At 40.8% G+C, this 16,807-nt stretch overlaps 1 protein-coding gene across 2 annotated transcripts in view; it reads left to right on the top strand.

The window, feature by feature from the left end:
• LOC126977455 (adenylate kinase 7-like) overlaps positions 1 to 14,077 on the top strand; it is a 33,699-nt gene extending 19,622 nt beyond the window's left edge. The window contains exons 12-16 of one of the 2 annotated variants that reach the window (XM_050826255.1): positions 160 to 270; positions 2,093 to 2,374; positions 10,134 to 10,261; positions 11,697 to 11,855; positions 13,854 to 14,077. In XM_050826255.1, the coding sequence (XP_050682212.1) occupies positions 160 to 270; positions 2,093 to 2,374; positions 10,134 to 10,261; positions 11,697 to 11,855; positions 13,854 to 14,057 (884 nt within the window). In that variant the 3' untranslated portion in view covers positions 14,058 to 14,077. The remainder of the gene's footprint in view (positions 1 to 159; positions 271 to 2,092; positions 2,375 to 10,133; positions 10,262 to 11,696; positions 11,856 to 13,853) is intronic. The other variant, XM_050826256.1, reaches the window with a different exon arrangement.
• Positions 14,078 to 16,807: the final 2,730 nt, after the last annotated feature.

The following is a 16,807-nucleotide window of genomic DNA, read 5'->3' on the forward strand; positions in this document are numbered from 1 at the left end:
ACAAAATAGAGGTTAACTGTCAACCTCAATTTTTTTCGACGTTTTCACAGCTATCACAGTCTATCTAGACGAACAAATAATCAAAGACCAACACATTGCATATTATGTTTTTTTTTTCAAAACTCATCTCTTTTATTAACATTCTATCATTAATGGCAGTGTTTGACAAGGGTGATGAACAAGACTCGGATGTCGAAGAAGAAAATAATGAAGAACAATTTGATGAAGACGTCGAGCTTTACAGCAATGTTCTGAAGAAAATATTACCAGGTAGAACTGAAATCACCATGCAAATATTAGATGCTTAAACTTCATGAATTTTGCCCTGTTCTTCCCCGGGCCATAAAGTCCCAGGCCCCAGGTGTCGTAAAAGGCGACAAAGGCACGTTTGCACACGGCGCCTTTTTATGCCGTGAAGTAGTAATATTATTGTTTTTTTTGCCTTAAGGGCGCCGTAGCTTATAATTACTGGGCAAATAAGACTTAACATCTTATGTCCCAACGTGACGAGCGCAATTGTAAGAATCCTGAGCGGCACTGAATTTTAATGGGCAGGGCTTATAAATTACCATCAGCTGAATGTCCTGCTCGTCTCGTCCCTTAGTGTCAACTCTGGTCAAAGAAGCTGATTCATGAAAACGGCAGTTCTATGGAGGAGCGCCACGCCACACATACCTACAGATAGGATAGCATAGGATGATATTTTAGTTCAGAGGAACTTATTATTTATGTGTAGATGTAGTTTTTTTTAGCATGTCTAACTGATACTTCACTCATCAGAGTTACTACATTTTTTTTATAGTGTAGGTTCATATTTTCTCACCTTACTGATTTGTGAGTTGTAGTGTCGAACTATTCACTGTTATTAAAGCATTTAGGTGTTCTTTTAGGCATTGCTTAGTTGGGGCTTTTCAGATAATTATAGCATTATGAAAACACTGTATAAAAATTTGGTACCAATTTTATTTTTGGACCACAAGATTTTAAGTTCGAAAATGTGAAACTTCATATTGGACGACTAATCTCTCAGCTATAGAATAGAGTGTTACTACTTTAAGGCCCATCGCAGATGACACACTTTTTGTGCTATTGAGTCTTCGGCACACAAAAAGTCTGCATTGCGTGCAAAATGTTTTTGGCAGATATTACACAGACTCAACGCACACGACGTATACTTTCGGTCATTTTGTCGGCAGAACTATAGTTCTGCCGACAAATCCTATAGGATGCAATGGAGGTAAAGAGATTGCGGTGTACTATTTCGTACTTGAGATATAAAAAATAATAATAAATAGAGAATTTTGGGTTCATCCTGTTCTTTCAGAAAGATTATAAAAGGGACTGTTTCATATTAAACATTTAGTTCTCAAACTATACCCAAATAAATTTGCAGACGTCATCTCACAATTTTTAAATTTCTATCATGATACTCTGCCAAAGATGTATCGTACAGTGCTGGTCTGTTTTCTATTTCTTGAATCAACATCGATACATCGATGTCTAGCGCCATGAGACACGACAATTATTAGCAAGTGCAGACTACATACTAAAGTGAGCGTCGTCTGCGTTAGCGCGAATTGACGCAAACGTTAACGTTAACGTTTTGCCGGCGCACTTTTTGTACGGCACGGTGCGGCGCGGTCTGTCAGATATAATATAATAATATTGACACACTTTTTACACAAATTATCTTGCCTCAAGTTAAGCATATATAGCCTGTGTTATGGGTTACAATACAACGACATATTTAATACAATATATTTACTTAAACATACATAAATTCATATAAACATACATAAATACATTTAAACATCCATGACTCGGAAACAAACATCCATATTCATCATATAAATGCTTGCACCTACCGGGATTCAACCCCGGGACCTCTAGCTTAGTAGGTAGGATCGCTAACCACTCGGCTATACAGGTCGTCAGATCTACGAGGATATTTTGTGTGTCAGACTTTTTGCGCGTTACTGCTTATAATACCATCGGTTTTATTATCACAGATTAAAAATTGCGTCACGGATAGTCTTGTCGTCTGCGATAGGCCTAAAAAGGAGTGACTTATTATCTTAACAATGCTTTTCAGATATTGTGGTGTCTTTAGAGGCAACTGATGACTTCGTTTGCGATAAAGCAATGCGTGACCAGAACAATGACTCACGACTTGACGAAGAAGTCGTTCTCAAACGTCTCAATGAATTCAGAACAAATGATGGTCGTGACGTATCACCACTAAATTTCTTCGACGAGCTCGATATACATCCTCTCATTGTACCCGTAAAGGATAACACAGACTACAGCATGAAAGCCTCATACGCAGCTGTTGCTTTACGAATGGGACGCCCATGTCGATATGGAAAATTGATGGGTAAGTCCACGAAGCCTACCAGTGGGAGGCTCCATTGCACAGGTTGCCGGCTAGATTATGGATACCACAACGGCGCCTATTTCTACTGTGAAGCAGTAATAAGTAAACGTTACTGTGTTTCGATCCGCAGGGTGCCGTAGCTAGTGAAATTACTGGGCAAATGAGACTTAACATCTTATGTCTCAAGGTGAACAGCGCAATTGTAGTGCCGCTCAGAATTTTTGGGTTTATCAAGAATCCACAGCGGCACTGCGTTGTAATGCGCAAGGCGTATCAATTACCATCAGCTGAACGTCCTGCTCGTCTCGTACCTAATTTTCATTAAAATAAAATATTAAAAAAAGATTCATAATTTGTATAGAAGAAGAAGGATAAGGCCAAAACTAATTTATAAAATATAGGTGTTAAACAAAAGAGTAACAGTCAGTTATGATTTAACAATCCAGAATAAGGTCACAAATTTACAATTACTAAATAAAATAAAGATGTGTGTGTATGCGTATGTATGTGTGTGTGTGCGCATAATAATAATAATAATATTGACACACTTTTTACACAAATTATCTTGCCCCAAGTTAAGCATATATAGGATGTGTTATGGGTTACAAGACAATGATATATTTTATACAATATACTTAAACATACATAAATTCATATAAACATACATAAATACATTTAAACATCCATGACTCGGAAACAAACATCCATATTAATTATATAAATGCTTTCACCTACCGGGATTCGAACCCGGGACCTCTAGCTTTGTAGGTAGGATCGCTAACCACTCGGCTATACAGGTCGTCATGAATAATTGCTGGTGCCGTACTTTGGATAAGTAAAATATATTGACACGGGAGTGGGTCAGGGATTGGAAATAATACTCCGCTTATAGGAACGAGTCTTTATTTGCGTTCACTTTTTCTGAACTTGCACTTCGCCGGTCTGCCGCTGTTACTCTTGTGGGCGGCGGTACCTTCAACGCGTCACACTGCACCGAACACTACTTCTCTTCTGTCTTCTTCTTCTTAGAACACTTCCACTTTTCACTACTTCTTCTTTTCTTCTTCTTCTTCTTTACACTTTCGAGTCAGAACTAGAACTGCCGTAGGCCACGCTTAGTACGGCTTATATACCCCCGGATCCGTTCTATTTTCAAAATGATTCTCACATTCCATCTTTAAATTTAAATTGTACTAGAAAATTCTTTTATTTATTTTTATCCTGCTTACACATTTTCCATCCCTTTTTTTCTGTTCGATTTGATCCTGAACTAACTAGAAATTTCCTTTAACTTCACAAAACCCAAAAAAATCCATACACTGGTAGGTGTATCGAACCCGGGTCTACAGCGTCTAAAGTAAACACTTTTCCGCTGAGCTACGAGTATTGCTGATGGAGCTGTTGAAATTAACAATGTCTTGAAGTTTGACAACTCTCGTCATATACTTCGAAGGGTTGCTACCCAACATTGCCCCCTCCCAAGACATGATCGTCCCGATCATTGTTGCTTCCGTAGTACTTAGCCACCCGATCGACATGTACGATTTTCGGGGGACTTCGTGGGGTACGCTGGATCCTGAGAGTCACATCATTTATCCTTGTGATTACTTTGTATGGTCCCTCCCAATTTGGTTGGAGCTTCGGAGACTTCCCCTTTCGCCTTACAGGATTGTGTAACCAAATCAGGGTTCCCTCTTCAAAACCAGGAATATTAGCTCTTCGATCGTAGCGGGTCTTCATCCGTTCACTTGCCTTAAGCCCAGTTGTTCTAGTTTCCTCGTAGATGTCAACCATCTTTTTCCGTAACTCATCCACATATTCTGTTATACTTTTCGGAGTATCCGGTGGACAGCCTGAGAGTAAATCAGCTGGCAATTTCAATTCCCTTCCAAAATTGGCGTACGCAGGAGTCACCGTTGTCGTCTCGTGTATTGCGCTTCTATACGACATAAGAAACATTGGAATGTACTCATCCCAGTTATCCTGATGACTGTCCACTACTTTTGCCAGATGTCGCTCCAATGTTTGGTTCAACCTCTCCACCATCCCGTCCGACTGTGGATGATATGGCGTAGTTCTGGTCTTATGGATTCCCAAGATCTTGCAAACTTCTTGAAATACTTGTGATTCGAAGTTCCGCCCTTGGTCACTGTGCAACTCCAAAGGCACACCGAATCTGCAGAAAACTTCATTCACCAGCTTCGTCGCAACGATAACTGCTTCTTGATTCGGTAGAGCAAATGCTTCCGGCCACTTCGTGAAATAATCCATCACCACCATTATGTAACGGTTTCCAGATTTGGTGACTGGGAACGGTCCGGCCATATCCAGAGCTACTCTTTCCCACGGAGCCCCAACACTGTACAACTTCATAGCTCCTCTGCTTCTGGTCTGAGGTCCTTTGACAGCAGCACAACTCTTGCATTTTCGGCACCAGTCTTCCACATCATCACGGCAATGCAACCAGTAAAATCGTTCTTTAATTTTTGTGAGAGTTCTTCTTATTCCCAAATGTCCACCTGAAGAACCATCGTGATAAGCTCTCAGGATCTCGTTCACCTTCTCCCTGGGAACGACCAGTTGCAGATGGCAATCCTTTCCTTGCGGGGTTTCCCATTTACGGCAGAGCAACCCGTCATGCATCACCAAACTGTTCCATTGTGCCCAGAGACTCTTGGTAGCCGTACTGTGTCTAGCCACTTCAGACCATTTTGGTTTAAGTGATCCACTTGCTAGCCAATGTAAAAGTGGTTGAAGATCCTTATCATTTTCCTGAGCTCTCCTCATTGCATCGTTGCTCCAGTTCTCGTCGATCGAATCTGTTCTGATCAGCCGGATCATAAAATTCTCTTTCTCCTCCTGACGAATGCAATGTTTGCATTCCATCGGACAAAGTCTTCTAGATAACGCATCTGCATTTCCATGACTTTTTCCTCCTCGATGCTCCATTTCAAAGTCATACTCTTGAAGTTGCTCAATCCATCTGGCCACTTGTCCTTCCGGATTCTTGAATTCTAGTAACCACTTCAAGGCGGCATGATCAGTCCTTACGAGGAATTTGCGACCCAACAAGTACTTTTTGAAATGTTGTAATGTCTTCACCACGGCCAGTAACTCCCTACGAGTTACACAGTAGTTTCTCTCCGGCTTTGATAAAGATTTGCTAAAGTATGCAATTACAACTTCTTGATCTCCTCTCTTCTGAGATAGTACTCCACCAATTCCAGTGTTGCTAGCATCAGCATCCACTATGAATCTTCCCTCTGTATCAGGATATCCGAGGATAGGTGATTCACATAGTCTTTTCTTCAACTCTAAGAAAGCTTGTTCGCATTCTTCATCCCAGGAAAAGGCTCTTTTCTCCTCCGTCAGTCGATGTAAGGGCTTAGCAACATCGGAAAACCCTTTCACAAAGCGTCGATAATAAGAGCATAGTCCTAGAAATGCTCTCACATGTGTCTTTTCTGTCGGCGTCGGCCAGTCTTTGACAGCACTTATCTTGGCAGGATCCGTCGCAACGCCTTGCTCCGAGATAACGTGCCCCAAGTAATTCACCTGACGTTGAAAGAAGGAACATTTCTTTGGACTCAACTTCAAGTTGGCACCCTGCAGTTTTGTGAAGACTTTCGAGCTTCTTAAGATGATCTTCAAAACTTCGTCCCATAATGATTATGTCATCCAAGTAGACAAGGCAGGTTTCTCCCAACATACCTGCCAGCACATGCTCCATCAACCTTTCGAAAGTAGCTGGGGCGTTGCATAATCCGAAGGGCATTGTTTTGAACTGCCATAACCCTTTTCCGGTTGAAAAAGCCGTCTTCTCCTTGTCTTTAGGGTCCAGATCGACTTGCCAGTAGCCACTTTTCAAATCAAGAGTAGAGAACCACGTCATGCCACAAAGTGAATCTAATGTGTCATCGATTCTTGGCAATGGATAACTGTCTTTCTTAGTTACATCGTTCAAACGCCGATAGTCCACACAAAATCTAGTTGATCCATCCTTCTTCTTCACCAGAACCACTGGAGAACACCATGGACTCGATGACGGTTCTATCACACCATTTTCTTTCATATCCCGAATCATGTCTTCCACTTCTTGTTCACGTGCAAACGGAATACGTCTTGGTCTTTGCCTTATCGGAACAGTGTCTCCTGTGTCGATCTTGTGTTTCACAAAACCAGTTCTTCCGATGTCCCCGTCGTTCTTCAAGAACATCCCGGCGTAGCGTAGCAGGAAATTTCTCGCTTTTATTAACTGTAGCTTGGTAAGATTGTCCTTACAGCCATCCAGAAGTTTCTGTATGTTCATATCCTGGCTTGCAGCTACGGTCTTCCTCCCTTCTTCACACTTTCTTAACCAAGCTATCTCCTCACAACCTCCTATCACTGTTCCTTTCCTAATGATTTGCTTGTCCTCATGAGGATTAAACACGGGAACCATCGCAATTTGGGAGTTTCCCACAACAGTCCTGGCTGGGATCCATTTCGTGTCCGATGTCTCTCTTTCTATTAAAGCGCATTTACAAGGTCTTCCTCTGTCATCTCTTGGCAGGACTACCGGGACTAGGGTCTGCGATCTCGGATTTAAAGTAGTGTCTCGTAAGCACAATACTTTCCCAAAAGTTCCGCCTTTCATTGGAATTTCTTCACCTCCATGCTTCAATACACCATGTTTCATGTTAATCGTACACTGATGATTTCGAAGAAAATCCAACCCAATGATGCAGTCATCTGTGATATCTGCGATTACCACTTTTTGCCAGTACAACGTATTACCGATTTTCACGGCCACGATCTTCTCTCCCTGGACTGGTATGCGCTGGCCGGTAGCTGTTGTGAGTGTTAAGTTTGCATTTTCTCGCATATGTCGTCTTCCGATGCTCTCTAGTCTTCTTTGGCTATCGACTGTACGTGAGGCTCCCGTATCCAAAGTGAAACGGCAAGATTTTCCATTTATCATTCCCTCTATAACTAAAGTGTTTCCGTCACATGTCTGCTTAACGAAGATCCTTGGGGCTTTGCTTCTACCAGCCAGCGCCCACCCCACTGCCCTGGCCTTTTTTAGTTATCCTGCTGCTCCAGCGGTGATGTTGAGACCGCCGCATCCTGCCTACCTTGCGTTATGCTCTCACGCCTGGGGCAAGTGCTCCTAATGTGTCCTCGCTCCCCACACCCATAGCATACTGGGCTATATGCTTGCCTTCGGCTGGAATCTGCTGGTACAATTTTGCGGAGTCTCAACCCCCGAGAATCGTGGCGAACTGCTTCCACTTCCAACGCATGTGCCACCGCTTCCTTCAAGCTAGTATGATGACTCAGTCGTACGGCTGCTCTTACTTCGGCGTCCCGTATTCCATCGATGAACACTTGGAGCAACATTTCTTCTATTGCAGTTGGCGTCGACTGATATGCTTTACGCACTAGCTTCTCAGCTTCGAGGGACCACTGCTGCAGAGTTTCGTTGGCCCTTTGACTGCGGTCCTTAAGCTGCGCCCGATACACATGCTCAAGGTGTTTATCGCCATAACGTGCCTCCAACGCGTTAAGAAGGTCCTCCTCCTTCCTCCTTCCCAGCGCCGAGTGCTTCCAATACGGAAAGTGCTTCATCACGAGCGCTAGTGTGAGGGCAGAGTGTGCTTCTAGGTCACTCCAACCACTTGCTCTTCTGACCGTCTCTAATTGTAGCTTGAAGGCGGCCCAGGAAGACTTGCCGTCGTAGGGGGGTACTTTCAAACTTCTGGTCGATGTGATTCCGCAGGGGACTCCTGGGTTGGCTGAAGGAGTGTGTGGGGGACACACGACCTTCCTATTGAGCTGATGAATAGTTGCTTCCATCTCCCCCATCTTCCTTTCCACAGTGTCAATCCGGGCGATCTCCCTTTCTACAGTGTCAATCCTGGAGATCTCCTTTTCTACAGCGTCAATCCGGGCGGAGTTTTTCTGCACCACTGATAAAATTTCCTTGGAGAGGCCTTCATGCAGACCTCGCAGCTGCTCTTCCTGTCGGCGCGCTTGCTCCTCCTGTCGGCGCGCTTGCTCCTCCTGTCGGCGCGCTTGTTCCTCTTGCAAGCTCCGCAGCTGCTCCTCCTGTCGGCGCGCTTGCTCTTGCATCATGGCGACCATCTGCTGCATGAGCGCGCTGATGTCTACGGCAGGAGCCTGCGGTGCTGACACGGTCGCACTGAGTCCAGAGCCGGATGCTTGTTGTGACTCGTCCTCTGCCGCTGCAGCTGCTCCCGCTCGCGTGGTCACTCCCTTCTCGTTCCTGGGCACTAATGGCATCTTTCCAATCCCACTTCTGACACCAATTGACACGGGAGTGGGTCAGGGATTGGAAATAATACTCCGCTTATAGGAACGAATCTTTATTTGCGTTCACTTTTTCTGAACTTGCACTTCGCCGGTCTGCCGCTGTTACTCTTATGGGCGGCGGTACCTTCAACGCGTCACACTGCACCGAACACTACTTCTCTTCTGTCTTCTTCTTCTTAGAACACTTCCACTTTTCACTACTTCTTCTTTTCTTCTTCTTCTTCTTTACACTTTCGAGTCAGAACTAGAACTGCCGTAGGCCACGCTTAGTACGGCTTATATACCCCCGGATCCGTTCTATTTTCAAAATGATTCTCCCATTCCATCTTTAAATTTAAATTGTACTAGAAAATTCTTTTAACTATTTTTATCCTGCTTACACATTTTCCATCCCTTTTTTTCTGTTCGATTTGATCCTGAACTAACTAGAAATTTCCTTTAACTTCACAAAACCCAAAAAAATCCATACACTGGTAGGTAGGTATCGAACCCGGGTCTACAGCGTCTAAAGTAAACACTTTTCCGCTGAGCTACGAGTAATGCTGACGGAGCTGTTGAAATTAACAATGTCTTGAACTTCGACAACCCTCGCCATATACTTCGAAGGGTTGCTACGCAACAATATTATCTAAATGATCATAGCTTTATTGTAGGAGGGAGCTCTGGGCTCATTGCAGAACAGAGTTTTGTGTGTAGTAGGTTTAAGTATGTATCTACAGCCAGTAGGTGCGTGTGTCGAGTTGTAATAATGTTGTCGATAATAATGTATGTTTTATACGAATGACTAAAAGGTGTGTGGTTATTTATACCTCAATATTAAAATCCATTAAATTAGTGTTTTATACACTATTTGAATGGATTTTAAGATTAAGATTTAAGGTTTTATCTCTGTATACAGCGGTGTTTTTTTTGCTAATGAGCTACTGAATTGTACAACTACTATTTGTATTAACTACTATGTGTACTATTAAGAGGAAATACAACCGTGCTTCCAGATTTTTTAAGCGGCAAATCACCCGTGCAAAGTCAAAACACGTCGTCAAAATCGGCGAGCAGCTTTCCAGTTACTCGACCGGAACACGCAAGTTCTGGTCGGTGTGGAAAGCTGCTCTTGGTAACTTCAGACAGCCGTCCATGCCGCCGTTGCACATGAGGAATGACACCCTGGCCCATACGGCAAAAGAGAAAGCCGATGTACAGTTCAGATAGAAAACTGTTAGGCGAGCTCTGTTTTCGTTGGACGTCAGGAAGTCGAGCGGGCCGGATGGCATTTTGGTTGGTTGGAAGGTTGCCAGCATATCTTTGTTTAAACTTCGTTAGAAAAATTGTTATTAATTGTAATGATACGTCAAAACATCACAATATTATTAGGTTACTAGATTTCGTCAATGCTTTATAATAACTGCTGAGCAAAATTTTAAATCTACTGATTTTGTTAAATTTATAGATCGAATTGAAGCAGCAGAGAAAAAGGAAAGAAAAGAACTAGAAGCTATGCGTGTGAAAGAAGAAAAGGCTTTGAAAGAGCTTGAGAAGATGATGCAGGAAGAGCGGGAAGATAAAATGGAATATTGGGTAGCGTTTAAAAGATTTTTTTTCATCAATTAGGATTCTTTCAAATATTCTAATCCGTTCGTTTGAATAGACTTATACAATTCGCTGAAAATATGTTCGGACATAAAATAATTAGTTTGACATAATATCTTGTTAAAGGTGTCTTTTCTAGATCCGTATTTACGAGTTGAGTTCTACATATTACTAGCTGACACAGCAAACGTTATATTGCCATATAAAGTAATAAAAAAGATTCAATAACTAAGATCTATGGGGTATAAAAAATAGATGACGACCGATTCTCAGACCTACCAAATATATCGTACATAAAATTTATCGTTCTACAATAATTATTTTATTCGATTGCCATCTTGCGTATCTGTGGATGGAACAGAATAATATTAAAATCGCGATACAAAAATATGTGTTGTTCAATGACGGGTGAAAATTTGAAGTTGTATATTGTGTTTTTTAATCTGAATCATAATAAAATAAACTCAAATAAATTGCCAAAAAAAATATTTTAGAGTGGGTGATGCTTATCACTTAGGGGTATGGAAAATAGATGTTGGCCGATTCTCAGACCTACCCGATATACACACAAATTTTCAAACAAATTGGCTTAGCCGTTTTGGAGGAGTTTGGTAACAAACACAGAATTTAATATATACCTACAGGGTGGTTTTTTGAGAAGGGCCGTGACGGCCTAGTCGGAAATTACGGACTTAGGAAAAAGTCGTGAAAGGAGTCATGCCCTCGATTTATAAGAAATCAATAACTGCATATTTAGCTTTTCTTAAATTTCTTGAACTTTGACGGAAATCGACCCAAATTATTTAAAAAAAAAATACATCCTGTGTTACTGCACCAATAGACTCTGTTGCTGATAAGGTTCAGTCTTTGCATTGAAATGTATTAATAAAAATAAGGGAGGCTCCTTTGCACAGGATGCCGGCTAGATTATGGGTACCACAACGGCGTCTATTTCTGTCGTAAAGCAGTAATGTGTAAGTGTAACTAGTGAAATTACTGGGCAAATGAACCCATGTCGATATGGAAAATTTATGGGTAAGTCCACGAAGCATACCAGTGGGAGGCTCCTTTGAACAGGTTGCCGGCTAGATTATGGATATCGAAACGGCGCCTATTTCTACTGTGAAGCACTAATGTGTAAACGTTACTGTGTTTCGGTCCGCAAGGCGCCGTATCTAGTGAAATTACTGGGCAAATGACATTTAACATCTTAATGTCTCAAGGTGACGAGCGCAATCGTAGTGTCGCTTAGAATTTCTGGGTTTTCCAAGAATCCTGAGCGGCAGTACATTGAAATGGGCAAGGCATATTAATTACCATCAGCTGAACGTCCTGCTCGTCTCGTCCCTTATTTTCATAAAAAAAAAATCCACGAAGTGTGGATTTTATTCAATATATTATCGAAAATGTTTCTATTATCCAGTCGGAGTTGTACGCCCTCATGCAGGAGGAAGAGGAGGCAGCGCTGGCGGCGGCAGGAGAGCCAATGCGTAATTACCTCATCAACCACATCTTCCCAACACTCACGCCAGCTCTTCTTGAGGTTGCTCAACTGCGTCCTGACGACCCGATTGACTTCTTGGTAACAACGTATTGTATTCGATCTTTACAAATATTAGGGGTTAATAATGAAATTGCCGATTTGTACTGATAAATTAAAATACGTTTTTTTTTTTAATTTAACACTTTTATTTAGTCAAAATAATTGCCATTACTATCTATACATTGCTGCCATCTAATAGGAAGGTCATATATGTCTTTGCGATAGAACTGTGGTGATCTAGATTTGATAAACTGAAAGCATTTTCTTCTGCCTCCTGAGAAGAAAAATTTTTATCATTCAGAAAAATGTCCAAATCACGAAATAAATGGTAGTCCGTTGCAGAAAGGTCTGGCGAATACGGAGGGTGACACGAATTGTAGAGTTAAAACTCGTGCTGTATAAAGACTCGCGTTATCATGGAGAAATAATGGTGAAGATAGATTCATGAGTCGGGGCTGTTTTACTGCTAGTTTTGCTGTCATTGTTCGGAGTTCGGAATAGTAGACATCTGCCGCTATTGCTTGACCAGGTTGGAGAAATCTACATTGAATAACACCGTGCTGAGTCTATCAAACAGTTAGATACCATTACCTTATTATTGGTAAGCGTTGCTTTAGGAATCTTTTGCCGCGTTTAACCTGGGGTCAGCCATTGCAGTTTTCGCTAACGGTTGTTGTAAAGAATCCACTTTTCATGTTTCAAAGAAGTCACAATTCGAGTCAATATTCCCTCAGTTTTGTATCGATTCAACAAGGCAACACGCGTTTCTTTCTGCAGATCAAATCATCAGGCACCCATTTTTAAATTTTTTAATTTTATTGGTTTGACGCAAATGAGTCAATACTGTTGGTAAGGTAACGTTAAACCATGCCGCTGATTCTTAGGTGGCTTGACTCGGATCGGCTTCATCCATCTCTTTCAATTCATTGTTATTCACCTGTGTGTCGCCCACCACATTTTCCACGTGGTTCGTTCTTCAAATCAAAGTTTCCACCACGAAAGCTTTTAAACCAAAATACACTAAAACATTTATTACAATAAAACGACAAAACATACTTTAACCCCTATTATATAAAGCTCAAGATATTTGTCACGCCTATGATTTATGTAATGTATAATCTGTGCTCTTTTATCCTGCGACGGCTTGTAAGTAACGCGTGTGTTGTGCAATAAATAAATAATATCTACGGAAATTATGTGGTATTATTTCAAGATATAACAATATTTTTAAAGTGATAACCCACACTTCTGGAATTTGGTATCAGTTTTATTTGTGTAAAGCTCTAGATTTTTTTTGTTTGTTTGAAACGGCGGACATAAGTTTTTTAGGGAAGAGCCGAGCAGGATGGTCAGCTGATGGTTCAGTGCCGCTTCTTCATCTTCGGATTCTTAATAAACCCAAAAATTCTGAGCGACACTACAATTGCGCGGTCACCTTGAGACATAAGATGATAAGTCTCATTTGCCCAGTAATTTCACTAGCTACGGCGCCTTTCAGACCGAAACACAATAATGCCTTTTTTTGCACTGAATTAAAATAAAATATCTAATGGAGTTGTTAAATGTGGCCTTAAATCATTTTTACGTCTTGAATTCTAGATAGTCTCTGGTCTGTGACAGCTGTGAAAAAGTCTAAAAAATTCAGGTTGACAGTTAGCCTCCATTTTGAGCAATTCACGCACACCAACACAAAATAACATACAAATCGCAAGTGTAAGACGTAACTTGTCACGCACACTAAAGTAATAAACCTGGCCTGCTTTCATCGGTAGGCTCTATTTAGACTTATAAATTATCCAAGACTGTGGCATTTAATATGTTTTTGGGCAGCGATAATTACTTATAGTTACGTTAGTCTGACAGACAGACAGCTGTACTATGACTGAATGTATGAAAACGATATCAAAGATTATTTTAAGCGTAAACTTAGCTAAGGTTTTCGTAAGTTAAGTCTTAATAAGGTCTATAGATTTTAGTGTAACACTTTCATTTTCTTTTCGCTAATTACATTTTCTTAGATCCATGTTTCCTTTACAGGCGGAGTATTTGTTTAAACTGAATCCAACTGGAAAAATGTTGGAGCCAGGGTACAACCTGCAAGCTGAGAAACTTCTTGGAAAGATAAAAATACTGGATGATGCTTTGAAGGACCTCGACATAAAAATAGATCCGTTATTGCCTCCTGAATGTGAGGTCGAAGATCCTAAGCCCCACACCATAAATCCTATGAGTGCATTGTGAGTTGCTTGATGTTAGTTCAATATACTTGTTGTTTATACATTGCTGGTTTTGTTACCCTTCGGGCCTTACTTTCCGATAATCCCATAGATGTACACTATACTAGCGTTTAGATGAACAACGCGTGCAAGAGAGAAGAACATCCTAACGGAGATACAGCAAGATGCTAAAGGTAAATGAAACCAAATCAAAAATATTTTTATTTCATTAACTGACTTCAAAAAGGAGGAGGTTCTCAATTCGAAATTTTTTTCTTTATCATTATTCTTTATCTTTTTTTTTTATTTTATATCTTTATCTTATCATCTATTCCGCATCGAACATGCGGAATAGATGCCATTTGGTCCCATAAAATTTTTATATAGATTGGCCTATTAGTTTTCATTTTATGAACATTTTTTAAGGAATTTTTTTTACCTGGATGGTATAATTGCTTTTTTTGTATGGCTTTTTAGGAGTTTTCATTCAGGTTGATGATGTATTATTATTATTATTATTAACTGACACTAAAAAGTAAAAAAAAAACTACGTTTAAAAACCGTATTTCAAAAACTGAATAGTATCAAATAACTAAAAATATAATTTAATACACCTCTTATGCAAACCTTTACCTTTAATATTAATAACATACTATTATTTGTATGTGCTACATATTGAGAGCTTTGAAGTTGTGTGAGAAGAAGCGTTGTCATGGTGTAGGAGAACGCGGCCTTTTGGTCGTCTTTCGCGAACTTTTTTAACACCCTGGGTAAACAAATGGTAGAATACCACTCGGCATTAACACTCTTTTGATATTCAAGTGGAATTGTGCAGATGGGACTCGTAGCTGAGAAAAAATGCGATAATTTTTTTACCAACGTTTCTCGCCTGCCTCACTTTTGTTGGCCTGTTCTCATTTTCAAACACCCATTCACAAGATTGCTGTTTTTTTCGGGTTCAATACAATAAATCATGTTTTGTCTCCTGAAACAATGTCATAAACAGCATTAAAATGTCCGTGGTCGTAGTTCATTAGCATCTGTGAGCACTATTCCACGCGAGCCCGCTTGTGCTCCGCTGTCTATTCACGAGGGATCCAACGACACCAAAGTTTCCGAACTTTCAATTCTTCGTGTAAAATTTTCTGAATTTGGCTCATACCAATCCCCAATAGTCTTCGAATTGTCTCATAGGTAATTCGCGGGTTTTCTTCAATTAGCCCCTTAACAGTAGCCACATTATTTTCTTTGATGGCAGTTGAAAACCGTCCTTCATGAAATTCGTCATGTAAAGAAACCCGACCTCTCTCAAATTCAGCAAACCATCGCCTAACGGTGCTCATGCAAGGTGCTTCTCTCCCAAAAGCATTTTGAGGACGAGCGGCACAGTCTTGCATCAGTCAGAGAGAGAAGTTTTAAAATCATAAAAAAAACTTTGATGTGTGATAAAAAACAATTGACAAATGATTTCCCGCAAATTGTTTTTTTATTACTGAGAAGGTTGCAACGTTTCAACAAATATAACATCGAAAATTCAAATAGTTCCGATTAGCTAGAAGTGCAAATTTTTTAGTATGCCCCATCTTGGCTATGCTTAGGCCATCTTAAGCCAATCGTGCCTCTCTCTCGCTTGCACGTTCGGCCAGAGAGTACGCACAGGCTCGGCTCAGCCAGAGCGTGACAGATTTTCGTGAGTGTAGCCGGCATTCAACGATTTATAATCACTATATAATCACGTCAAAATACAATTTCAAATTAATACAAAAATGTATGGACGATGCGGGATTCAAACATGTGCTTTTCGGGATACAGCCCAGCCATGGGGCTGGGCTGGGCTGTATGGACACAGCACTCACACGCTTTAGCTATACATCTTTGTATGTCTATTTCTCAAGTTCAAGTGGCAGGATCTACATTACGAAAAAGAGAAAAAGAATTTAAAATAATAAAGTTGCAGCTAGAGGAAGTTGGTTCACCAACCAATAACATAACATATTGCAACAACACTTGGTAAACGTCATGAAACTGCATCAGTTCGTAACGGGCCTCTGACAAGGGGAGAAAAAATTCCAGAGACTCCCAGCCCATCTTTTAAATCATATTAACAAAGATAAGACTATACAATTTTAGATGGCCTGCGAAAAACCAGACAGTATACTATAGTAGGTCTTCTTTGTCAAAGATAATTTAATATAATATTTCTTCTAAAGTCCTGACAATATTCAATTCTGAAATATTATTTCTAAAATGACTAATATGAATGTTAACAAAGGCACGCTAGCTGGATCGATCAATGCGATATCATCGTAAAAGCTTGCGTGATTGAGAACTTATATCATTATTATGTTTTGTTACATCGTCCTGGGTATGTAGCGGTTTCGTTCAAAATATGTCACTTTATAAAATAGCTGGAATTTGTGTAAAACGTATGCTTTTGTATGCAAGTCAAAACCAATTTGTTTTCGACACAACAACTAGGCTACGTTATTTTGGTGTATAAATTGTTGACAGTGACAGGTGGACAGGGTGAAGACGTCTATAAAAGGCGATGTCTCCCTTAATCTCAGCGGAGCTCCATAGGGAGTGCCGCTTGCGCCTCCCCAAGAGAAGGTCGTCTTCGATAAAGGCTTAGAGGGTACTTGCCCAAAGCCAACCTCAGGTGGTGTTTAGTGGGTAGGCACCTTGGTTTTACGTGAGTCCCACATAACCAACGCAGACTTAGGCTGCATTGGTATGCATGAGCATTCACCACCTCCAATGAAGGCATAGAGGGCA

This window comes from Leptidea sinapis, chromosome 45 (genome assembly GCF_905404315.1).
Source record: "Leptidea sinapis chromosome 45, ilLepSina1.1, whole genome shotgun sequence".
Taxonomy (NCBI): domain Eukaryota; kingdom Metazoa; phylum Arthropoda; class Insecta; order Lepidoptera; family Pieridae; genus Leptidea; species Leptidea sinapis.